Raw genomic sequence first — 27,316 nt, forward strand, 5'->3', positions numbered from 1 at the left:
AACCAGCAAGATCAAGGTGACATGTTACATCATGACTGCCACGTGGGTTGATGAGTCAGACGTTGGGAGCAGCCTTCACTGCTGCAAAAGGGTGAAGGAATTAGCAAATTGTTAAAAAAACACTGCAGGTCAGAAATTCACGTGTAACTCTCCATGCATTTTATAACTATTAGATCCATTTTCTCTCTTTTCTTTGATTTCCTCTTGTTTCATTTTGAACATGACTTGGAAATCTTTCATTTCAAGTTTTCCTATGACTAGATCCATTTTCTCTCTTCTCTTTGATTTACTCTCGTTCCATTTTGAATATGGTTTGGAAATCTTTCGTTTCAAGTTTTCCTTTACCCTATTATCTTGTCTTTCTCACTTTCATATAGATGTCTCTTTCCAAACCCCTATGAAGATCATGACAAACTTAAATCTACAGAAGCTTTTCCCCTGATATTTTCTTTATCACCGCCTTTGAGGTTTTCCAAATAATCCATGATTAATGGTGCATACCCACAAAAGAAAAAGAAAGAGAGGGAGAGGGAGAGACTAAGAGTCAGTGAAGCTTAGCCAACTCTATTTATTTGAAAAGGAACTCAAGATCACAAAGTAAAAGATGTGAATAAGAGTTGATCTGATGTAAATAAACTGGAACAACTTATCTTCTCTTTACAATCTAATCCTCCCATTTTCAACTAAGCATCTGGGTAGCAACGAAAGCTGGTGTTGCAGGCTGATAAAATTTGGCTGAAGAAGAATAATTTTGATTAGAAACTGAAGCAGTAATAGGGAACCCAATACCAGCAGGCCTATTTGCAGCAGCTTGCTCCAGTGATTGCACCTGTGTTTTGAGGAATTTCACGTAGTGAATAGCTTCATCCAACATTGAAGCTGTATCCATCTTCGTTCCTCCAGGAACTAATCTCTGAAGAATCCTTATCCTCTCACTTATCCTTTCCCTCCTGTGTCTTGCCGCTACACTCTGTGGATCCTTTGATATCTTCACATTCCTTCGCTTGGGTGGCTTCACAGATTCTGGGTCAATGTGAATTGGTTGCATCGCGGCAATCCGAAAGATCATTTCCCTCATTGCTGCCACTGAATTCTTCTTGTGTGACAAACTTGCACCTGATAAATCTATTTGACCAGAATTTTTTAACCACGCAGCTGACGTGGGATTGTGAAATGCTTCTTGAGCTGCAGTGCCCAGGAATGTAATGGTGGAAGGTGGGTTGGGTAATACCTGTGAAGAAGGCATATGCGGTGGGTTATCAAAGGTAATTGGTGAGGGTCCAATGCGAGTACCATTAGGATATGAAAACTCCATCAAAGATGTTAAGTCATAAACTACATCTGGGGAGGGTCTGCAGAATTCAGGTAGCTTGTTGTCCATGTTCATCATCATCATCATCTCCACCTGATCTTCTGTTGCAGACTTTATCAGGTCTAAGTCCATGAATTACAATCCAGAAGCAAAAAGGAGAGATGGAAATGAAATAATATGAGAAGGATTAAATGCAAGTGAGGCCTTAGAATAGAAAAGGTAGAGAAGCTTCACTCCGAAACTAAGAGAGCATAGAGATGGGGAAGGTAGGGAAAAGTGAGCAGTGAAAGGTCTAGAGAGATGTATCAGAATTTTGCAGAGAGAGAAAAAGAAAAGCACTGAATCTGAGTGAGGAGAAGAGAGAAGAGGAAAGGATAGGAAAGAATAAAAGGAAGATGCTTATTTTTATGGGGGTATCGACTGAACAATCAGATAGGAAGTCGATATATATAACACAAGTGGTGGTGTGATCAGAATAATATTAAATGCTTTTCGGTTTCCATCTTTTTAAACCATCTCTCCTGAGCCAAGGCCCTGGGTCTTATGCCCTATTGGGTCATCTCAGAAAAGTTGGATCCAAATCTATATTGTTGGATCAGCAGAGATAACAGAGACCATTCTGGAGTGAAGCATTTAAAGCAACTCAGGCATAGCTCAAACCCAGATGCTATCAAGGGTGGAGACCAATTGAGTTATATGGTGTAACATTTGGAAGGGTGGGGTGAGAGTGGTAACACAAATGAATATGAATAAGAGTCCCCATAGATTTTCGATTACTTTTCCAATAATGGAAAAGTATGTGCTTCCTTACGCTTCTTCACCACGCAATACAGATCTACTTGTAAGTATTAACAAAATAAATCAGAGATACGATTCATTGTAAGTCCCATAGTCATACACCTATTTAGTGTCGAGAAGTGTCAGGGTAGTACTTACCTCTTGCCTGACGGAGAGGTGATTCAGACGCCGAATCTACCTAAAGAAGTACTTTGCTTGGAGACCTCTATATCCCACACTCACATGAGAGGAGTCCAAGGTGTCTCAGAGCTGAGGACTCAGGACAGCCCTCTCTCCTGCTTCTACGGCTTTCCCTTGGCAGACTCCTTATTACGAGTGCAAGCAAAAGAATCGACATACATGATACATCCCAGGCAGGTGGTGGCCGATGCATATCTGTGTCGGTGTCGGTGGTGTGGGTGGTGAATCAACACTGGCACTCACAGTATCATTACCCCTCATCTCACCATCAAATCAGGTAGCCTGCAACTACTGCTGGGTTGGGACCAGCATCATCTCAGCTCCCTCTCATTGTCATTGCTTGGGAACGCTCTTCAAGGTGGATCAGGTGCTGATGCAAACCTGCTCTCATCCTCGTCTTGTGTTGTGTTGCGAATTGCGATATTACTAGCGACTTATTACGATGTGGTGAACCAGAATTTAAAAGAGAAAAAAACCGGCTTTTTATTACACGTAGCTTTTTACGAGAGTAGGATGGTTAGGAACTTGACTTACCAGTGGAGAGGTCGTGGGTTCAACTCGTCAGATAATGAATTTTACAGTAATAAATAAGGGTAATATGATAATTGCATTGATTCAGTTAATTTTCTTCAAAGATTTACAAAAAATTACCCGAAGACTTAGAATTTATGGTAGAGGACCCAAAACCCTAGCCCCAAGACATCCTCGTCTCAGCTTTCTCACAATCAAATTCTAGATAAAATACCAAGGGGAATGATAGAATTGAAGAGCCTACCGTTGTTCCTTCCTCATAGTCTATTCGGGTTTGATTCTTCTAAGTTGCAATTCTTTAGAAAAAAAAAAGTTCATATTTATGCTTGAATCTCCGCATTTTCATTCACAGTCATTGAATTTATATCTGTGTACGTGGCGTGATTGCAGCGACTAGCTGCTGGCAGCAACGACTGCCGCAAATGAAAACCCATGAGTCATTAGCATGACAGTTGTATTCTTGCAAATGAAAGAGAAGCCAGGATAGTTGGAAGGTTTTCCAGTATTCAAAATGAGTGCAGCAGAAAGCAGAGCAAGCAACAGTGTAATACCAAAACTGCATGCATCTCTCTCTCCAACTTCCCAGAAAGAAATTTAATAAATAATTTATCTGTACCCAGGAGACGTAAATAATGGACATGATCTCTACAGATGAGATGAGGTCTTGTTGGATAATAGCAGAAGAAAGATCCTGTTGTGGGATAGAATTTAACTTTGCATTATCTCAGGAGCTCCACCTTATCTTCTGTAATCTCTTCTTTCTTTCTATACCATTTTATATTTATATCTAAAGGATCAAATTTTGAAGAATAAATCTTCCCCCACTGCCACTCTCTCTCTCTCTTCCATTGGGAACTGCAGAAGCAGAAAATTGAATGGTTTAATTCACATAGAAAATATTATAATAACATACAGATCGAGTCCTGGATTATTAAATGAACCCAGAAAGGTCCCCACATCTCTCTCTCTCTGGGCTCTTCATGGTTTTCATCGCTTCCATAGGGATTGTTTTCTTCTTACTCAATTGAACTTATCAACTGTCACCGTAAAATCGCATCTTTCAGGTTGTTTGCTTCTATTTTATTCCTGTTCCGGTCTCACAAGTCAGTAAGTATACACCATTCTTTATGTCCTCTCCTCTACCACTTCTCATTCCCCCTTCTTTTTCTTTTAACCATAAAAGGTGGCAACAAGAGCTTCTGATGCTGCGATTGACTGAGAAGCCATTACTGCAGTTCATCGTTGTCACACCTGAAGGGCTGACTCTGATTTCCAATGCCATGACAGCATAATTGTATAGAGATGCTTGTGCACAGGTTGGATACTTCCAATTTTATAATTTAAAACACTGCTTGTTCCATACATCGTCTCCAGAAGCCTTGTCGAGATGAATTTCTGCATTATCCAACAAATATTTCCCCACTTTAATGGGGTAAGAGAAAATTTTTATCTTGATCCTATTAAAAAATGCCTTTGAAGAGCAGATGATAATAATGGAACTAGAAATTATTTCTGGGTTGTCGCAGTTTTGTCTCTCTGGAACATTACCTAAAAGCTTGGCCATCGATTTGGGATAAAGAGTCAATAAACATATACTATTAACCTAGTCGTCAGCAAACCAAGCAGAAGAAAAGGCCTCTAATTTAGGCATAATTGGTTCTTATTATCTCTTATCAAAGACAACATCCAAGAAGCCTAATGAAAGTAACATAATCATATTAGACAGAGTTCCATAATTTCCTTTTCATTAAAGGCTTCGTGAATTAACCCATAACTGAACATGTTTTGACACTTCCAAGAAGTTCAGACCTTTTAGTTGCTTATGGATTATTCATGTCTTTGATATATTATTTATCATGGGTTGAAGACACAAACTTAGCATGGACAATGTATGAAGAGGTTGAATAGTTGATCTTATTGCATTTCTGTATGTTCCTGAAGTAATTTTTCTTTTTGGGAGACCTAAACAAGTCAAAAAAAAGACAAATCTAAACCCTAGATAACAATGGTATACATGTTGCTTAGGGTTGCAAGGAGGAGGTTCAAGGATAACTGGGTGCACAGCTTGGTGGTGTTTCTCTTTCTCAAGCATGAGAGTTACAATTATCTTATCAAAAATTTGTAAGTACCGCCACCAGGCAGGTTTATTTGACGAGAGTTCTCCAGGAACATTAGTTCTGCCATCTTAAAGGAACAGTGTTACAAATACCCATAGGAAAACATTTACCTTGATATCTTATAGGACAATGGAATAGTGGTGGCATCAGGTTCTTTTTCCTTTGTTTTATTTTTTAAAATTTTTGTTCCTCTTAATGGGGAAATGAGAATTTCTTTTTTCTTTTTCATTTTTTCTCACCCCTGGTGAAAAGCATTTCTTTGGGTTGGATGGTAATAAATAGGTTGCCTAAATGGAAAATACCTCTGTTTTTCAACTCAGAAGCTAAGAGTATACAGGGAGTTACAACCTTTCCCAAAATCTAAGATTTAATTTGTTTTTCCTCTGAATCAAGTAACTGGCAGAGGAATGCCTCTCCAGTCGTGCACTGAGGTGTGCACCTACACTCGAGCACAGCCAAGAATGAAATTAACACCCTGCCATGCCTATTCATGGAAGCTAGTAATCTTGAGACTGGCTGTCTCTAGGTGCAGGCACATACACTGCAGTGCATCATCAGGTGGCATTCTTTCATCCTTGAGTAAAACAGGAAGCTTCTCATATCCTGGAAGTGGTACTTGGCTGTGAATCAGGAAGTGGGATCATCATGCACCGTTGCAACTATTGTAATTCAAAATGATGGTGATCTGTGGCAAGGGAGTGCTTTGAAATTCAAAATGACGGTGAGCTCAAGGGAGTGCTTTATTCAATCAGCATGAAAAGACTAGCAACAATGATTGGTTACTCAAAAAAGGTCACACAGAAACGCGACGAAGGCAATTCTAATTAAGATGAGCCGGAAGTGCAATCAGACTTCTGTATATCAGGAAGAAAGGTACATTTTGGGAATGAATTAACCATGCTGCGACTCAGACCATGTAAGGAAGAAATAAGGAGCACAACATGTTACCAGAACTATTCTAAAGGTGCCATGACAACAGGTTCGAGCTTGAATTGAAGGCAGGCATTGGAGTCCCTTATCTGGTGTTGTATCAACTTCTTGAAGTGAGATTTGAAGTTACCATTCAACTTCCCTCTGCTGTTTGGAAAGACAAAAGTGGTAACTGTGGCACATCAAATCAAAACCAAACAGAAGTCGAACAAAATCATGGAGCTAAACGAAACAGCACGCTCAATCAAGTAGGATCTTTTAATGCAATACATTCCGAAGAAAAAGGAAACATTCACATAAGAGAACATGATATGATATGCATACGGAAGAGGCAAGCAATGCAGTAATTGGAATACAGGAATTAATTTCCCCCTGGACTGCAAAAGTACACGATGTTCTAGTGGAGAGGAGACAATATTTCATATTTTCTGTTCTAAAACTATAATTCTAGTTTCTTCCACTTTCCAGAAATGAAGATTTTCATTTGCAATGTACTAAATCCGTATGTGACCAAGGAATTGTAATATTCACTCATCCAAAACATGGAAAACACGGAAAGCAGATACAAGGGGACTTGGTAGAATCATATGAAAGGACTGAGGAAAAGAAGCATTCATCTCTACCAGAAGAGACAGGAAAAAAAATCTAATTTGAATCTTAACTTTTCTCGTCATACTTTTAATATGCCATCAGCAACGAAGGCAAAAATTAATTTAACTACATTTTTGATAAAAATAAATAAATACAACTTAATCATACAAGAAATCACGCACTAATTAAAAAAAGGCCATACCCAATACACAAGGTTCTTGGGGAAAGTCTGTTGTACACAGCCTTACCCATCTCCACGACATGAACCAGTGACCAAATCTCAGCAAGTGTGCACACCTGACGAAGGTGCCAAGCATAACCTTCAAGAGCGCACACACACACATAGTACTATTACCTACAAAACTTTTCTGATTCCTTGACCCAGGTCCAAGTTATCAGGTAGAATTTCTACTGGACCTCCCTGTTTGGTCACCATCCAGAAACTCATTCAAACAGTGTAGACGCTGCTCTTCACACATTTTTTTCCACCGTTGGGCTATTTCAAGTGATCTTTTGCAATCAGCCTTTGCGCGCTCCAACTCCATTTTAATAGCAGCAGAAGAACCCTGTTGCTGAAGAATACACCAGAAGGTAGATTATGAACTGATGTCCCAAATTTTTGAAAACCCATAAATAAAACAGCACAAGCCTGATGGATTTTAAATTTCTATCAAAAAACAACAAAAACAAAATTTATTTCTTGACATTGATGGGAACCAGAGCCAGGGCAGAAATAGGGTCTAGGGTGGTAGCCTCACACTCTACAGCCCTCTAGTACAACCAGATAAGCTATGTTGGTTAGATGGAGACTTGAATAGCAATCTTGCCCTGAATGCATCTCTATAGGCCGCACATTCCATTTTCGCATTGAAAGAATTTAGTAGATGAGAGCATTTAATTTGGAAACACCACCACCTTGTGGCAAGTAAGAGATTTTTAATTGGAGTGGGTGTAGGACCCACTACACTTTGCACCCAAGGTGGCGGCAACGCAGTTGGGTATTCATAGATAACTACCCCTCTATTTGGTTGAAGTCTAAGTGGGACTCTAATCAACCCGCTAGGGCTGACGGAAAGAATATAATAAATAGAGAGAAAGAATACAAAAGGTAACCGTGTGAAAATTCGAATTCCCTCCTCGCTCTCTCTATGACTTTTCTCTATGAGAGAAGTCGATCTTGAACCTCCATCAGTGGTTTGTCGATTTGGAACGTGGAAAGTAACGTGGATTGAAGGAATGCTAGAAGGAAGATAAAGCGAATGGGAACGTAAAGAGGTGCCATGTCTAGATCCATTGCATAAAAGATCACCAAGGTATATGATTTTGAACCCATCTTTGCTTAAATTGTTTAACAAAGGCCATAAATAAACCTCTCTAACCTAGTTAGTAAAAGGCAGAATATGTTTAATGAATAAAATTGAGAATTCAAGGAGCAAAACTTAGGTGTCGTGGGTTCCTTAGAGGGAACTTGCGGCTGCTATTGTGTGTGAATTCTACATAATTTGTAATGCCATTGAATCCCCTTGCCTTCTTCAAGTATAAGACACCCCACCCCTAGCAATGCCCCTTCCCCTTTTCTCCTTTAACCTAGAGCCTTCCCCATCCCCAAACCCTAAAACCTGCAACTACAGCCTCCTTCCCCCCATCTTACATCGCCCTCCCCCCTTTCCCTACCCTGTGGCAGCACCCTTACCCCTCCCCCATCCCTATTCCTCCATCCCCTCTCTCCCCCAGCTTTAGATCATCATTCCCTAGCCCCTCTCTTCTCTTTTTCTTCATCTTCTTCTTCCTTCTTACTTGCGGCAACTTAGGATTTCCCAGAAAATTAAAACCAAATTTTACCTAACCCTGAAACCCCTAGACTTCCCTAACCCCTTAACCAATACCCACCCTCTTAGGAACTAGACTCCCCTCCCCCTACCCTACCTTTGATCCTCAATTCAGCCCTTCCTTCCCCCTAAACCCTAGTAAAACCTAATCTTCATCTTCTTCATTAGAAAACCCCAAAACTTCAAAACCCTAATTCTTCTCAACCTCTCGTCCAAACCCTAAATCCTTTCAGGTTCATCCTTCTTAAACCTCCTTAGAGACTCAACCCTAATCCCAACTATTGTTCATTCTCTAAAACCCCTAGAACTTAAGAAACCCTGGCTTTGGAATTAAACCTGGAAACTAAACTTCAGAACTCTCTCTCTCTCATTCCCCTATCCTAAACCAGCCTGGGCGAACTGTATACTCCCTTCCCTCAACCCTGATACACCCTAAGCCTCTAGAAACCTAACTGCAGGGTGTACAAAGCCCTAAGCAGATGTTGTAAACCTTTGAAGACCTAAATACAAGATGATTAAACCCTAGTTTACTGTTGCTTCACTTGATTAAGATCCTGGCGGGGAACCTTAGATTTAGAGCTTGTATCCATCAACTAAACCCTAGATACCGGGTTCACATGTCATAAGATTATTTCCTGGCTTTAACGTTTATCCTATATTTTCTTACCACAGGGATGAGGTTCCATTTTTCCCTCCTTATTCAGTGTCCTATCCAAAATGGTAATAAACAGATACAAGATGAGTGTAAACACTAAAAACAGTAAACCAGAATTGGTTTTAAAGTTAAAAAAAATAAATGGCGTTAAACAGCAACTACCCCCCCCCGAGCCCAAAGAGAGAGAAAGGGAGAGAGTAAACAAATCAGCATTCTTCTTGGTAACGAATGAGTAGAATAACCAGCATAGTCAAGTCCATTCTAAAGATGCTTACTACATCAGAACCCGAGCATGGAGCTAATATGGACACCCACTGAAATGTTTTAACTGCCAGACCAGCCCTTGCTGAAACTAGGGCTGCATTTGTTTGCAAAGGTGGGGTGGGAAAAAAAAATATGTGGGTCCCATGTGTAGTGGGGTGAGGGAGAAGGAAAGGAAAGGAAAGGGTTTTGTGGAAAAGTGATAGTGGTGGGTCCCACTTTTTACTTTTCCCAACTTCCCACAAAGTCCCACCAAATATTTGGGGTTTTAAAATGGCTTGAGGTGGGAAAGTTGGGTTGCCACGTCACCAAACAATTTCCCACCCCAAGCAACCAAACAATCTTCCATTTTGGGATTTAAGGGAAAAGTAAAAAAATCTACACTTTTTTCAAGAATTTTCCCACCCCACCTTTATTCCAACAAACAAACGCAGCCTAGGGGAATCTTAGAAACTGCATGGTACTTTTTGAAACACCTGGGTTTCAATTACTCCTAATCTGAAATCTTGAACAATTCCAAATTTATCCCTCATTAAGTTTACCTCCTCTCCAATCACGTCGCCATTACCTAATAGAAACTTACGAATGGGCCGGCTATGGTGGGCCTTCACAGAGGGAGAATTAGAAGAACAGGACAAAAAAGCTGAAAAGGAAATTGCATAATAGAAGGGGGGAGATGGAGAAAAACATGCTCACATTCACAGACCAGCCACATAGGCTCTAACAAACATAACTCGATCCATTCTGTTCAATATCCATCTAACGATGATGTGAGCCAAACACTCCAAGACTCCAAATTAAATAACGAATCTATACGGAACCAAATATCCTATGAATCTGATTGCTGAAAAAACAAAGACATAATTTCCCTCCCCCTCGAACCACAATGCTCCCTACACTTTGCACCTGCCTGTCATCTGGAACCATGCACAGAATCTGAGGTGGACATGAGTCATGAGGTCGAGGCAATGAACAGCACAGGTGGAGGGTTAGGGAGGTGGAGTAAGATGGAGTTGAGAGGGATAAATTTGGGATTTTACGTATTTTAGAATAGGACTAACTAACAACACACCTCAAATGCCCATTTTCATGGATTGACGCCCAAGATGACCTCATTAAGACACCAGCCACCTGAAGAGTAATTTACAACCCCTCCCCCCACCTCCACCACCCCAAACTGGAAGGAGGAAAAAAAAAAAGAAAAAGAAACAGCAACAACAAAAGAATTAAATATAGAAGTTTCTCTTTGAGAGTTTTATTTGTAAGTCTCCTTTGGTGACCCAGGTGGAAACCAGAAGTGGGTTCTAGTCAATCTCTTGCAGCCAAAAGCTATACTTTATTTTCAAAATATCTTCTCGCTCTTAGTTTAAATTTTACATATCACTGTCATCTTCAACCTTCCATTGAACCACCTCAACCTCAAACCATAGCTAGGTGACTCTTCATCTTCCCTAGATTACAACCCTTGTATCCTCTCTGAATTTAATCTGGCCATCCCTCAGAACTGATCCTGAAAGCATCCCCACTCAGATTCTATGTCAATCATGCTCTTTTAAAGGCGAATATAGAAAGCAAACAAGTCTATGCACAGAACAAATGGACGACAAAGATAAAAAAAAAAAAAAAATGGCATTTTAAATAATCAATTTGATAAAGAGTATTAAATTAAAGCCATAAGGAAAACTAAAACCTGAAGCTCATTGATCTGATTCTCCATCACATGAGAGCTATGGAATGGAGCGTCTAGAGGTTTTCCACAGAAAGGCCGAGGAGAAATTACAGCCATTGGATCATTATTTTCATCTGATGAATTTGCATATTTTTCCAATGGTGGAGGTAATAATGATGCAGTCCTTTTAGGTACAGAAGCTTGAGTACTGCCTACTTCCTGATCAATTTCAGTGAAGAGTTTTTGAACTACTAGAACATTGTTGACAGGACCTGAGAAATAAATTAAAAAAAAAAAAAAAGGAATCATTATCCAAGCAGAAGGTATACCTTGTGAAATTCTAAACCTTGAACTAAATTATCAGTGATCTACTTGGAGAACTATCACAAAATCCAAGTACAAACTGCCTGAAACAGATCTACTACAACCAAGTAAATAAAATTATTTCAGTTGCTACATACATTTTTAGTAATAATAACATATTATGAATTTAATAATGGAAAACCGGAAATGATATTAGCAACATTCTTCAGGCCTATCTGAACAAACATTACTGGAAAACAAAAAAAAAATTGCCAGTTCAATACATTTCAAGCAATGGCAGTAGTTTAAAAAGGACAAAAATATTAAACATCCATCATCCTATCAAAAGGAGGTGGTCATGTAGCAAAGAGGCCACCTACAAGTATAAGAAAATAATCAAGGGAGGTAAAACTTCAATATCTAGAAGCCAATAACCTCATTACTCCTTATATATATAATAACAATTTTCAAAGAAATGATGCTATTTGTTATCAACCAAAATTGTAAGTCATGTTCCTTTATGTTGAAGAAGGTCAAGTTTATATTTGTAGTGTTTGGTTCTATAGATTTTTGGCCTTGATTTCTTTAGATATGCCTTGAATTCTTGGACCCAGTTTCGAAGATTGACATGCTCCAAGCCTCCAACATACTTTAGTGGTGACCCGTCTTCTCAGATCTGTGATGGCAGCGAAGGGCTTGGAGCACTATTTATATGCTTATGTTTAATTGCAAAGGAGCGGTGAGATTTTTTTTTTTTTTTTTTTTTGGGGGGGGGGGGTGGTTTGACTTAGGGTTTTGGGTGACAACTTGTAATGCTGATTTGGATGTTCTTGAGAAATCTCCATTGTAATCATCTTCAGTTGTAAAACTGCTTCAGCTTGGGTGTGTGAACCATGTTAAATCTCTGTGTTGTCTCAATTTGTTTCTTCATTTTTTTGTTATTAGTGGTTGCTTGTCATGAGGAGATTTCTTGCTTAGAACCAAAGGAACAATTCCGATATTAGATAATACATCAACACAGAGAACTGAATGGTCTTACTCAATAGGGAGGTTAACACATTGAATAATTGAATGGTTGAAGTCCTTGACTAGGGAGTCAGATGAAGATGAAAATGGATTGGATGGCTAAACTACATCAGATGTGGGGTCAAGACCCATTTTGCACCTCTACCTAGTCCGATCCCCGACTAAGTTGTAAAGTCCCCATCTCCTTCCACAGTTCCACTTGATCAGGTTAGCAAGCAGCCCCTTCTAGAGCATTCACTACTTCATTCCACCCCCCTTTGTCGCTATACTTACTTCGTTACTGCAGGAGTTTCACAGCTTACAAGAAACGGACTGCCAGCCAGTTCTTGCTAACTACCCTTGATAGATTATCTTCATCTTTCTCCTTCATGAACTCTTAAGCTCTTTGAGGAAGATGAATAAATATTATTGATTTACCATCCTTTGATGGAATGAGATTTGTTCACTCATATGTTAATCTTCAACCCCCCCCCCAAAAAAAAAAAAATTAATAGATAACGCTTCTGAAAGCCCTAGTGGCCTTGATTAATGAATATAGAAGCTTTAATGGTCTAGCTCATGTTCACATCCATACAGTAAACCATGCAAATGATGTAATGAGAATCTTAGAGTAGTTTTATTTGAGGTCAGACTCTTACCTTTTGCATGTTTAAATATACGAACAATGTTTTGGGTTCTAGTGTCCCAAACTCGAACCAAACCATCCTCTGATCCAGATACCAATGAAGTTCCATTGGAGCTGAATGCCAAGCAAGTTACAGCCTTACTGTGAACCAAGCACCAGAAACAAAAACAAGAAGAAGGGTCAAATTCACAACAAGTGAAACTTTGGCAACATCAACACAATAAAGGCATTTTACATCTAAAACTTGCAAGATAAAAGATCTATTCTATCAATAGGATATGCTTCAGACTTCCACTAAAAACCTACCATAAATTATTTGCCAGATAATTGCATGCCTTCATATAGATTTACAAAGTTATACAACTGGATCAAAATATATTCACTTGATATTACCCAGAGAACATTGGGATTCCATCAGAAAAATCAAAATATGTATGATGAAATAATGTTCAACAGTATTAGATACAACTGAGGGGGGAAATTAATATATTAAAATTAGTTGCACTTTTACTCGATTCTTTCGGAACAAAATGTTCTCAAATTGTAGACTCATACCAACTTACTAACGTCATACTGACCATCTATAACCCAAGCTGAAATAGAAAGGGAACCTCAGATTCACGTTTGATTAATGGGTGAACTTGCTTGTGGTTCAACCCTTCCTGACGGCATTGCCAAAGGTGGGAAGGGTAGGGTTACTGAGTGAGTGGCCTGAAAATCAGCACTGTTGATGTACCTCGGATGTGCCAGTTAAAATAAAAAATAAAAAATTTAAAAATTTAAAAATCCCCTTTCTTTTCTTAATACAAATTACTATCTTACCTAAAGCTAAAAGAATATTTTTTTTTTAAAAGTACTAATCTAGATGGATGGCTACCATACAAATAACAGATGCCAAATCCAAAAATGGATACAGCTGCATTCCAGTTCTTCTTAGTAAGCTAGGGTAAACTAATGGTCTACCAAAAAAGAAGAAAAGAAAAGGAAAGAAAGACAACAAAGCGATGCAGTTAAGGGTGCCAAATCAAATCAATCGAGCCTTCAAATAAAGAATTTTGACCCATGGTTGGTTCTATAGGCGACAGGCTCGTTATTTTTTCTTTTTTTTTTTTTCTTCTTTTTCCTTCCCCCCCCCCTTTGTGTGTTTTTTTTGTTTTTTTCTTCTTTCTTTTTTTTTTTTCCCCTCCCCCCCTCCTCCTTCCCTCCCCCCCCCCCCCATTTTTTTTGTTTTTTTTTTTTTTTTTTTTTTTTTAGTTTTTTTTTTTTTCTTATGTACTCTTTATATATTTTTCTCTCTCTTTTTTTTTTTTTTTTTTTTTTTTAAAACTCCTCTCCTCCCCTATTTTTTTTTTCTTTTATTTTTTTTTTTTGGAAAATTGGCTTTGATTTTGATGCAGATTGAAGACATATTTACGAAAGAAGAAGCCCATTGGGTTAGGCCCATCAAAGGCCTAAAGTTGTCACCTGAACCAGCCCATGGCTTTTTGGCTGGGCTGTTTTAGTGGGTTAAAGTTAGCCCACATATGTTGAACTTCATAGTCTGACCTAAGCCTAAGTCTAGTTTTTTGAAAGTCAATAAAAGGGGCTTTAATTTGAAATAGAGAACTCATTGTCAAAAGATTCTCCTTTGTCAAGGTTAGGTAGTAGTTGAGTCATTAATGGTAGGTGGTGTTAGCTGTGGTTGGACGTTGCCATTAATATTTATGTCTCTTTAGAATCTATATAAACTTATGTGTGGTGCAACTGATGATTAATCAAATTCTTCTGATTCCTCCTCTTTGGAGAACCCTTGTGTTTGATCAAGGTAGGTTGGTGTTCGATCCAATCATCCACCTTCGGTTGCTGTTCTTTGTTGTCCTTATTGTTCTCTTAATTCTCTTATATTGTTCCATCCATTCTTCTTTATAGCATACTGCTATTTTGAAGACCTAGTTAGTCCTTGTTCTTAAACCAATATCCTTGTTCTACCACTTCGGTTTTCAGCCTTCCATTATATCTGAATTTTATCTACCTTAAGTCCATCAAATTTGCAATTGTCTCCCCGTGAAGGTCCTATTTGGCTCTGTTTTGATCTTTCAAATACGTACTACATTTTTGGTATCGAGCCATGACGGGAGTGTTCTGACCATCCGTCCAACTAATCCTATGGCAGCAATGATGGAGATGGTTCAACAATTGAGCAACCAAATCACTGACCGGCAAATGGACGAGGGTTCTCGATGGAGGCCGAGTTGCTGCCTCTACTCATGTCCCTCACCCTCCACTTGGTGAAGAATTCCATCCAGCTCATTCTGAGCCAATTTTCCTGCTCGAAGAATATGGGAGAGGACCCAAAGGATTCCGTTGTGTAACCAACTTTTGAGGAGCACCTACGGAGTTATTTTGCTGGGAACAACCTACATTCAATAAGCATGTTGGTGACTCTCCGGGTTGCTTGAACTCAAAGAATACTCGGGTAGCATGATCCTCAAGTCTTTTATGATTGGTTGGCAGCGTTGGATGCTATTTTGATTGGTATGAACTCTCGGAGGTACGAAAGATGAAGTTAGCACGTCCGCTGTTGGGCTGCACGTGAATGGTGGAGAACTCGGAATATGATTGGAAGATCGTGTAGGCTCCTCTCGTGGGAGGATGAGGAAGAGCTGAGGAAAGTACTTGTCATCTACTTTTCGATTGGCTGCAAGACAAGTTAAATTCTCTTCGAAGGGAACTTGTCGGTTGCGAATATATGAACAATTTGACTCTCTTTCTTCTCGTACGGGAATTCGAGAGGGAGATCCAAATCTTGTCACGTTTGATTGGGTTTCGGCCTGAAATCATGGGCCATTGGGTTGTGGATGTGAGAACGTGGGTTGTTTTGAGGCCCTCGTGTGGAAGAATTTTGGCATCCAACAACAAAGGTTTGGATACCAGCCGGGAGGCTGGCGATTTTCCAGCACCAAAACCTACAACAACAACCCCTACTCAACCCACTTTCCTACCCGACAAGATAGGGCAAGGCTCCTATGACTAGTGGCGCCAGCACAATGTTTTCCTGTCGGGTTGGACATTATGCTAAATATTGCCCACATCGTCAAAAGATTAATCTGTTGGTGTGGAAGAGTCGCTCGATGAGGGGATGTGCTAATAGAGGTGATGCTTTGGAAGAAGATCCTCTATTCCCTCCCGCTCGTGATGGACTTGCGGGCTGCTTGTGGGATGTGCTTGAGGTGATGCTTTGGCATTCATATGTGCCGCATCTTGGTGGCTGAAACCAGGAAGGCTGGGCCTTGTATCTTCTACAGCCGTATGAGTCCGGAGATATCCGCTTTGGTGATAGTTGGTGGGAGTTGTGTCAACGTTACTTCGACACCTTTGCGAGAGCAAACTTGAGGTGGAAAGCACCTTCAACCATTCGGGTATCCTTGCTGATGGGAATACTCGGAGGTAAATCACGGTGTTCTCCCTGGCTCCATCGATTGGGAAGAGGTTGGTGTGATGTAATCCCTTGCATCTTACTGATGTTCTGCTTGGTCGACCATGGATGTATGATAATGATGTTATGGTTGGGGGAAGAAAAACCAATGTGTATTCAAGTTCAAAGGACTTCACACTGTCCTCCACCCAGTCAATGTCCCAGCTGAAATGCGTCAACGGAGGTCCTTGAGGACCAACCAAAAGGGGACCAATGAAGCACAAAAGTTGTTGTCCATACCGCAAAAGAAGCTGCTGGTTGTTCCTCACAAGGAGTTCATTCACACTATGATACAGGGCTGGTATTGGCTCTTGTTACAAGGGTAGTCACGCCTCCACCTGAGGCGACATTCCCTCCACCCATCAAAGAGTTACTTTCTGATTTTTCTGATGTGGTTCCTGATGAGTTGCCTAATGAGCTACCTCCTATGCGCAATATTCAACATGCCATTGATTTGGTACCAAGTTCGGTGTTACCAAACCTACCGGCTTATCGCCTTAGCCCAACAGAGCACAATGAACTCAAAAGACAGGTGAATGAGTTGCTAAAGGATTCATTCAGGAGAGCTTAAGTCCATGTGCTGTACCAGCATTACTGACTCCAAAGAAGGATGGCTCATGGCGCATGTGTGTGGACAGTAGAGCAATCAACAAGATTACAGTCAAGTATAGGTTTCCTATACCGCGGCTTGATGACATGTTGGACATGCTATCCGGGGCTAAAATCTTTTCTAAATTGGATCTTAGAAGTGGCTATCATCAGATTTGTATTCAGCCTGGAGATGAGTGGAAGACTGCCTTCAAGACCAAGGATGGACTATTCGAATGGAAAGTCATGCCTTTTGGTCTGACGAATGCACCTAGTACATTCATGAGGGTGATGACACAGGTACTCCGTCCTTTTATTGGTCGATTTTTGGTCGTATACTTTGATGATATATTGATCTACAGCAAGCATCCAGATGATCACATCGATCATCTACGGCAAGTCTTGAGAGTACTTTGCCATGAGAAGCTATACATCAATCTCAAGAAATGCTCCTTTATGCTGCCAAAGGTTGTGTTCCTTGGTTTTATTGTCTCATCACAGGGGGTTAAAGCTGATCCAGAGAAGATAACGAGTATAATAGATTGGGCTACACCAAAGACAATCACTGAGGTTCGTAGTTTTCATGGACTTGCATCGTTTTACAGGAGATTCATTCGGAACTTTAGTGCAGTCATGGCACCTATTACGGAGTGTTTGAAGCAAGGCAAAGGTGAGTTCAAGTGGACAGCAGCGGCAACCAAAGCCTTTCATCTTATCAAGCAAAAGATGACAAAGGCTCCAATACTTCGCTGCCGATTTTGCTGTATATTTGAGGTAGCAACCGATGCCTCACATATTGGTCTAGGAGGTGTATTGATGCAAGGAGGGCACCCTATCGCTTTCTACATGAGAAACTCAATGATGCCAAGCGACGCTATTCGACATATGATCTAGAGCTCTATGCTGTTGTCCAGGTGTTACGCCATTGGAGACATTATCTCATCGGCAAGGAGTTCATTCTCTATACCGATCATGAGGCGCTGAAGTATCTACATTCACGGAAGTCGATAAGCAACAGGCACGCTAAATGGGTTGCTTATCTCCAAGAGTTTGTGTTCGCAATGAAGTACAAGGCAAGAAAGGAGAATACGGTGGCTGATGCATTGAGTCGAAAAGTACTTACTCTTAGCACATTCTCAGCACATGCAGTTAGCATTGATCAGATACGTGATGAGTATGCATCTGACGAAGATTTCAACATGCCACACAAGGAGTTACAGCAAGGCAAGCAACATCATAAATACTCACTTCATGATGGGTATTTGTTTTTGGGAACTCGGTTATGCATTCCAAATTCTTCCCTACGACATCACATCATACGGGAGCTGCATGGCGGAGGTTTGGGAGGTCACTTTGGCAAGGATAAGACTATCATACAAGTTACCGATCGGTATTATTGGCCCCATATTGCAAAGGATGTTGATCATGTAATCAAGAGATGCAGAGTCTGTCAGCTAGCCAAGGGAACCAAGCAAAATACAGGTCTGTACTCACCATTACCGTTCCTCATGCACCTTGGATTGATATTAGTATGGATTTCGTACTTGGGCTACCCTCCACAAAAGAGCGATCCGACTCCATCATGGTTGTGGTTGACCGATTCTCAAAGATGGCTCATTTTATACCATGTCGAAAGACCTTTGATGCATCTCACATTGCAAAGATATTCTTTAAGGAGGTTGTACGACTACATGGGCAACCAAGTAGCATTGTCTCGGATCGTGACGTCAAGTTCACGAGCTACTTTTGGAAGACATTGTGGCTGAAAAGTAACACAAAGTTACTGATTTTCAACCGCATTCCATCCACAACCGCGGGCGCCGTGTGGTGAATCGAAGCTTGGGAAACTTCGAGGTGTTTGGTTCGTGACTTTGAGAAGACATGGCCGTCCATACTCGACATAGCTGAGTTTGCTTACAACAACTCGCTTAATCGTCGCGTCGTACTCCTTTTGAGATTCTACTTGGAGTTCAACCCCGACGGCCTATAGACCTCATTCCATTACCACCACAAGCACGCGTGAGTATTGAGGCTGCGAGTTTCTGCGCCATATCACGGGGTACATGCGATGTTCGCCGAAGAATAGCTCTCAACAATGATGTTTACAAGGCTACAACAGATCATCATCGACGATATGTGGAGTTTCAACCGGAGACATGGTGATGGTTCGTGTCAACCCAGAAAGGTTCCAACACGGGGTCAACAACAAACTCCATCCAAAGAAGATGGGTCCATACAAGGTGCTGAAACGCATTGGACCAAATGCTTATGTACTCGAGCTACCAAAAGAAATGAACATAAGCAATGTCTTCAACGTGGCTGACTTACATCTTTATGTAGGACACCACTCTGATGATGGAGACACTGAACAAATGTTGAGGCTGCCCCAACTCAAGCCACCAATCACTGACATCATTGAAGAGGTTTTGGATGACTCTTACAAAACCACTCGTCGTGCCACTGGATACCATGCTTTCCTCGTCAAATGGAAGAATCGTCCACGACATGATAGTACTTGGATTCATGCTGATGATTTCAAGAAACTCGATCCCGATTTGTATGACGTTACATGTCCTTCGTCATTCGTCGGGCGATGTTTTCAGCCGGGGAGAGTTGATGCGATTGAAGACATATTTACGAAAGAAGAAGCCCATTGGGTTAGGCCCATCAAAGGCCTAAAGTTGTCACCTGAACCAGCCCATGGCTTTTATGGGCTAGGGCTGTTTTAGTGGGTTAAAGTTAGCCCACATATGTTGAACTTCATAGTCTAGACCTAAGCCTAAGTCTAGTTTTTAGAAAGTCAATAAAAGGGGCTTTAATTTGAAAATAAGAGAACTCATTGTCAAAAGAGTTCTCCTTTGTCAAGAGTTAGGTAGTAGTTGAGTCATTAATAGGTAGGTGGTGTTAGCTAGAGGTTGGATGTTGCCAATTGTCTCCCTGTGAAAAGGTCCTATTTGGCTACTGTTTTGATCTTTCAAATACAGTACTACATTAGATGTGTTCTCTCTTTCTCATGCACATTATTCCCTCTGTTTCCCACCAATCACACCTTCCTTCCTATCTTCTCTCCTAAACTTTCTGTTTCTTTTGATCTTTCCTATTATATTGGTTCTTCTTTATACCTCAACTTTCAAATTTGATCCTCCCAAACACAGCACTACCATCTGGCTTTTTCATTCCCATATTCTTTCTCATTTACACAATTACACTAATCCACAGCCTATTTACTCTTTCATATTCTGTATTTATTGATGTAGCCCTAGATTGAAGGGGATCAACTAGGCACAGTTAATCAAGATCTTGTACCAGCCAATCAACTCAAGTAGAACAACACCTGGTTTCTGGCCACTTGAGGGTTAGGTCTAGGGTCAATGGTGGGAGCCATGATAAATTGAGAACTAAATCTGGGGTTATAGATTATCTAGCATGATGGGACTGAAGGTAAAAGTGCAATTCTCGAAAATCGGCTGGTCAGAGTGGAACGAGATTCAAATGGTTTTGTTAGGATGGAATGGGGATGATTTGGCCCAAAAGGGATGATAATACAATACAATAATTGGATTGAGCTGGGCAAAATCTTCACAAAAGCACCTTGCTCATTCTGCTGAAAACTAGGAGAGAGAAAGTGCCAAATTCAAATTCAACTCACTACAGTTGCAATCCTTTAATGGCAAAAAATTCAAATGGGCAATAATTTGAACTGGAACCTTGTTACTTGTTAGAGAAGATGAATCTTCAAACACAGGCTGATCTTGTAGCCAAAACAGGAGCTTAGACATGAAAGACAAAACACTAACAGCTCCCCTGGACTCCTAACACCGAGGAATCAGCAGCAAGTTTGACTTGGAACACCAACAAGCAGAGACTTGGACTTCGGAGAAAATTACATATATTACCCCCGGGTTCGTAAACAAGTATGTTTACATCCCTTGAAATTCACTCTATTACAAATGTCTCCCCGGTACCCAATGCCATCAGTTTTAAATACAAACGACACATTTGCACTGATTAAATATTTATTATTTTAGTCGATTAACAGAGAGCTTTTATATTAAGAAGAAATAGAATTACATTTTAAGTTTCTGTAGTGGAGCCTACCCTCAGCGTTTCTCCTTGATCTGCCAAAATCACTTCCTAGCAGCTGTTATTCCAGTCTGGTGGCATCTTCCAAAGAAGCAAACAGCTCCACTCGATTCTTTGGTGGTGAAACCTGTTGGACCCATCAAGACGCTCGTAGTCTCCTCTTCAAGCTGTCTCTCAGCTCCTTATACAAGCTTGCTGATATTCCTTCCATTTTTCTAATTTGGAACTCCTTTTTTCCTTCTTTTTGTCACAGGGGATTCTTGCTTTTCTTTCTTATTAGCTTCCTCTGAACCCCCTCATTTTGCAATTGAGAGAGAAAGAGGGACAAAAGCATGGATTTCAAGGTGGGAAGACTGATAACCTGCCAGGAAATTAGGTGATAGATTTCTTCCACTAGTCCCATGGCAGCCCACACTTGTTAATTTTCCCACCTCAGAAGTAACCGCTAAATGAAAACAAAGTACAAATTGGAAACCAATAGTTAACCCATATCTTTGAAGAAACTGGGTCATTCTTTAATGGCATATCAATATCATATTGCAATGCAGTGCTCAGCATGGAGGAAGAGAAGAAAGAAGTGACAAGGCTATTGTTATAGAAGAAGAGGAAGAAAAAGCCAGTGGTGGTGAAGAGTAGCAGCCAAAAATGAAACTGTTCTTCTTTCTTTTGGTTTTTTATTTTAGGGTTTGAAATAAAGAAGGGCAATATGAAATTTTGGAAAATATGGTAGAGGTTGACTCATCACTTAGCCCCATTATTCTAATAGGTGTAGGGTTGATATATATTTGGAAACATAAGGGGTGAAAATGTAATAGAATAAATTCCAAGGGGTGTATATGTAATTTTCTCTGGACTTTAATCAGCACTTGGATTTCAAACACCAGTCACACAACCTGGACTTGAAACAACAAGGAACTAACCCATAAGCACTTTAAGCACTAAACAAGGTTTTCTCAGAGAAGAAAGGCAGCAACCAATGCCAAATTCCAAACACTAAATTTTGCTTCAATAATAGGCCCTGTCACAACCTTGCATAAAAGACTCAAAATAGATTCCTACACTAAAAGGGAAAGGCCTAACCCAAGCCACATAACCTATTAGGTAACTTAGACCAACTAGGAAACTGAAATTCACTCAAAATACTTAATTTTGTCGTGTGCTGGTCACCTTCTAGCTTAGATTAACCACTAGGTCAAACAAATCAATGGAACTAAACTATAACTACTTCAGAAAACAAAAATAAAAGCCAAGTAAAGAAGCTATTATCATCCTCAACCTAGTTATCCATACTTTAGATCCACTAATTTGGCCAGTCAGAAGTTAAACGATGGGATAAAATGCCCATTTGTATATAACCCAACCCAAGTCTATTTCCCAAGAAAAGAAACCTATTTGGATTATAAGTCTACATAATTTGTTTTCCACTTTTTACCCAACATTTTCTTGGTGAAAAATTTATCACTATTTCTATTATCCATAACCAACCAGACCAGGCCACACCAACCATCAGATTAGAATCTTTTCCACAGATCCCTAATTAAGCCAATCACTTGAAGATCCATCAGTCTATCGGTCATTACAAAGCATAATCACCTTTTGAGAAAAGTTAACCAAGGCAACCATATGTATAAAAAGAAGGATACTCTCATACTGGAGATTTGAATTGCTTGCCAGAATACCAAAGCCAAAGAAGACATACAACAAAAGAACAAGTTGTGAAAACCATTAAACAAATAATTCATGTTGAACTGCAGACTCTAAAACAAAACTCAGAATAACTGAAGCAACAAACCTGTGATCTGACAGCAAACCAATGATATGCTTCCCATAAATGCTGTTCGATGGGCTTTCAGCAGCAAGTGCAGCAATGAATATCTTCCCATCTCTACTGCCAGCATAAAATACATGTTCACCGGGATCCAGTGCAATAGCATCAATTACAGAAGGGAACTCAATAGATCTCAATAACTTTCCCTTGGACAAGCTCCAAACCTGAGAGACTTCATGTCAGGATACATTTTTAATAGTACAGCAGGATGTGTGTTTAAAAGTATTAAAGGGTGTAACCAGTGCCCAAGGCTTCCACCGCTGCGGGGCCTGGAAAAGGTCATAATGTATGCAGCCTTGCCCTGAATCACAACAAGGCTGTTTCCAAATTTGAATCTATGACTTTTGGTTCAAAATAGGGCAACCTTACTACTGCAGCAAGGCCCACCCACCCTCTATGTATTTTAACAGTATCCTAAAAGACATATACCAACAGAACAACAGTATCTACATAATCCAGCAATAAAATGCAGCAACTGACGATAGAAGAAAAGAACACTTCAGAGCACTATGTATGCTAGAGAATCACAAACCTATATCACCAGTCAATTTTCCATGCAAGACACCACGGCATCATTTGTATGCAAAATAAAAAGGGGTGGAAAAAATAAACACATGGAACCCACTTGTAGTGGAGCGGGGGGGATAAGGAAAGGATTTTGCGAAAAAGTAGCAAATATGGGTCCCACTTTTATTATATCCCTCACTTTCCTACAAAGTCCCACTAAATATGTAGGACTTTTTTAAATTGATGGGGTGGGAAAAGTGACATGCCATGTTGGCAAAACCAGCTTCCTTAATTTAAGGAAGCTTGTCTACCCACTTCCCCACCTCATTGGATCAAACAAACCATGCTTTGGGATTTCATGGAAAAGTTCACTTTTTCACACCCCACTTCAAATCCAGCAAACAAACGATGCCTACACAAAAATGGCAGATGGCTTAGCAAATGGGGCAAAACTGCAGATTTTATTTCATTCTTCTTCTTTTTTAAAACGCTTTGATGACATTCAAGTCACCTGCCACAATCAAACTAGGGATCAACTTGAGTAGTGAAGTGGATCGAGGGGGCGCCATCTTGAACACTGACTAGGCAGGAAGAATATGAAATTTATTAACTTCAGTTATAGGGTAAGCGAGAGTTGAATATTCTATAGTTAATTATTGTTATTAGCCGCTGTTTGCTTAGTACAAGTTCTAAGTTTGAGTATTGTTTCAAATCTTTAATGTAGGTCATTAAGGGATATTGGCTGAATATGAATTTGATAAATGAAAGATTTGCTTTTCCTTTAGCTCTTTAGAAATCCAGAGTTTCCAGCTGTGGTGATTCAGTAGGAACCCTGGTGGATATTCCAAGGTTAGGGTACCAGTGGTGATTCCTACTTGTATCTTTCTAAGTTTCTATTATTTCCCACAATTGCATATCAGTTCTAATTCCCGTTAAAAAGGCATACTATTTCTGCAATTGAATTCTCTGATTGGATCTAAAGAATCCTAGCATTAGAAGGATTCTCCAAAAAAGAGCATCCCAGTGCATGAGGCTACCTCTATTGGTGTGGTGTTTTTCCCTGCCCAAAGGAATAATACGAGCCATGCAATCCCTCTTTTAAGTGTTCCTCTAGAAAGGCAAAGATTCCAACAGGTTTCTCCACCCCATCAGCCGGCCCTCTGCTTGTCACCCAAAATCTAAGGGTCATCTCAATTTTCACAGGACTTGTGATTACAACTATGCTAGCTATTGAAATTTATATGGAAAATCTCCTCCATGCATGACTTAATCTGGGTCAACTAGATTTACTCCTACTTGTCACAAGATAACTCCATCTGGATTGTTTCCCTTCCCCTTCACCCTTCTGGGGATTGGAGGAAGCTCCTCCTCCTTAGACCCCTAGCACTCCTTGAAATCTCCGCCCAGGTTGTCGATGGTTCTACCACCTACTTTTGGCTTGACCTTGGTGTCCTCTGATTCTCTACAATTGGCCCTCGCCAAGCCTATGCCTCTCGAATCACCAAACTCACCCTACTCTTTGACTTCACTTCCAATAAACCTTGGATCCATCGGTCTCCCTCCCCTCTAAGTTCAGCTCAAGTGTGGTCCAACCTCCCCCCCCCCCCTCTTTCTTTTTCACCCCCTCCCCCAAGACTTCATAACCTAGCTCCCCTCCTCATCTGGTATCTTCTCCACCTCCTCTTCATAGAACCTAATCCGGCAACCTTCCTCCCCATTTGCTCCGCACCCCCTAGTTTGGTCCAAAAGTCATATTCCCCGCCACATATTCACCACTTGGACAGCCTACAACCTTGGCCTCCCCACCTAGTCTTTCCTTAACCTCTGGCACCTAAATGTCAACCCTAATTGCACCCTTTGTTGGAAGGGCCATGAAGATGTAGACCACCTCTTCTTCCTTGCCCCTTCTCCAGCTCCTTGTGGGCGAAATCTATTGTCACCATTTGGCCCCACTCCTAGCGCTCCTTTGGTTTCTCCAGAGATTAGGCTTGGTTTTTCACACACTTTGGTGGCAATTCTATTTGTGATTCGGTTGGTAAACTCATGTTCCTACCTTGGTCTCTCACTTGTGGTGGGAGCGAAATCATATAAGATGAATCTCCAACTCTAGATCTCTTGATGTGATTTGGAGGGCCGTTTGTTTCCATGCTTCCGCCAGTTTGCAGCACCAAACCCCCCCCCCTCAATAAAAACCAAAAAAAAAAAAATGGATATCCTCGAGAATGGGATTGTTGTAGTTTCCTAGGGTCTAGGATCCTCTTTTTTTATGGTCCCACCCCCCTCCTGGGTCTTCTCTTCCTCTCCTTTTCTCTCTCTTGTATTCTTTTTCCCCTTCAGGGTTTTGGTTAATGATTATTTTGTTCATCCCCAAAAAGAAGTTTCAATAAGTCTAATTTGCAACAAGTCCAACATATTGGCTACCCTACTGATCATAATACCAATAAATATAATATGAGTTGTATGAATTATAGTTACATAAGACTGAAAAATGCAGCTCATTTGGAAAACTAGCAAACCTTACACGTTCGATCCTCAGAGCCAGATACAACAATTGCATTGCACCCTCCATAACCTGAAACAACAGCAGTCACACGAAGAGTGTGTTCACTGAAACTGTATAGATAGAGGTGTGTTGCTGCTTCCCTCCCGATATCATCAAACATCCTATACAAAAAGAGGAAGCAAACTAGATCATAAGCATTTCAATAAGACAAACCCTTTATAAATACCCAAAAGCGATCATGATGCTACAACTAAAGGAGGGGAATAGAGTACATGATAAGCGACCAAACTCTGACACATCCATCCTCGGCTCCAGAGATTAATAGTGAATCCCCTTCTGCCAGTACTAAGCAAGTAACAGCCCTGTAATGAGCACGCCACCTCTTAAGTAGTCGGCCACTAAATACCTGGCTTGTAATATACATAGGAAGAAATTAAAAATAAAATGGCACCACTTAAATTTCCCAAAATCACCAAATCTGCAACAATTCAACAAGATATCCAGTAAACAACGAAAAAACTCACCTCCCAAATATAAATGTCACCAGATAATCCTCCTCCGATGATGTATGTTCCCTCACTATAAGAAACAAGTGGATTGATTGGCTCAGCAGGAAAGCTTTTAACTTCAACCTGAGCCTGCAAGAAGATCAAGGGATTCAAAAAGTGGTGTGATTAGGGGGAAAGACATGGAATTGATAGGGAACCGTAGCCAAGTGGCTAAGGCATGAGTCTGCAAAACTTCTATTTGTCGGTTCGAATCCTACAGGTTCCTACAACGCCATTCCACCCATCATTTTTTTACATGGTTAGTGGATAGAACGGCCCTCCGGATCAAAGGTTCAAAGCTGAGCATTCTTGGAGTGAGATTTTCTTTTAGCAAATTCCAGTTTCATTCATCAGAACCTCATTTCCTTACTTCTTCGTTCTTTCTAATTCATTCACTTCAAGGCTGGTTCTGAACGCCGAGTAATATCATCTTCAACCAACCAGAACCTACCCGCCCTAATCAGTAAGCCGAGGGCTTTCGGTGCATTCAAAAGGTGGTGTGATAAGTAAGTGATTAGTAGTTACTTAGTATCATTGTTTGCACAAGGAATTTCTAGTTTTGTGCGATGAACTAAGTTCCTATAGATTGAAGAATAAAGGGAACAGGAAGGCAAGAGAGTGAAAGAGAATACCTTATTCCAAGACCAGTAGAGAATGGAGCCGGAAGACGAAGAAGAGTCCCGAAGCTGTGAAGATGCAAGGAAGCGACGTCCGACCAAAGTGAGGCCATGAGAAGCAGAGGAACATGACCGGTGACGGAGCTTCTCTTCGCCGGAATGCAAGTCCCAACAACTGATCCCAGCATCGATGGGAGAAGATGCAATTACTAACTCCATCAGTATTTCTTGTAAACTACCACCTTGAGAACAGAAGCTGAACGTTAAAGGAGACCTTATACTTGCAAGTCTCCGATTCACTGATACGGTGTTCCCGCCGAACTAATTTTAGAAGATTTTCTGCAGAAATTTTGCGAAACGA

General features: G+C 40.5%; 2 protein-coding genes across 3 annotated transcripts; both read right to left on the reverse strand.

Annotated features, from left to right (window-relative positions):
- Window positions 1–679: 679 nt before the first annotated feature.
- LOC149018034 (transcription factor HEC1-like) lies at window positions 680–1,444 on the reverse strand. The gene has a single exon (XM_089154416.1). It carries the CDS (start codon window positions 1,442–1,444, stop codon window positions 680–682), a length of 765 nt encoding a protein of 254 aa, XP_089010542.1.
- Window positions 1,445–5,063: 3,619 nt separating this feature from the next.
- On the reverse strand, window positions 5,064–27,316 carry LOC149018035 (protein ROOT INITIATION DEFECTIVE 3-like). 2 transcript variants are annotated; one of them, XM_089152368.1, is made up of 8 exons: window positions 26,971–27,316; window positions 26,315–26,428; window positions 26,063–26,152; window positions 25,804–25,951; window positions 22,745–22,944; window positions 12,841–12,968; window positions 10,895–11,145; window positions 5,064–7,031 (listed from the first exon to the last, which is right to left on the reverse strand). In XM_089152368.1, the coding sequence occupies exons 1-8, from the start codon at window positions 27,141–27,143 to the stop codon at window positions 6,855–6,857; spliced, it is 1,281 nt and encodes a 426-aa protein (XP_089008494.1). In that variant the 5' UTR covers window positions 27,144–27,316; the 3' UTR covers window positions 5,064–6,854. The 2 variants fall into 2 exon arrangements, with proteins under 2 accessions (XP_089008494.1, XP_089008493.1); XM_089152367.1 differs by having other exon boundaries at window positions 5,065–7,031; window positions 26,063–26,196; window positions 26,971–27,315.

Source organism: Hakea prostrata, chromosome 4 (genome assembly GCF_041222555.1).
Source record: "Hakea prostrata isolate BN-2017 chromosome 4, UWA_Hpros_2, whole genome shotgun sequence".
Taxonomy (NCBI): Eukaryota; Viridiplantae; Streptophyta; class Magnoliopsida; order Proteales; family Proteaceae; genus Hakea; species Hakea prostrata.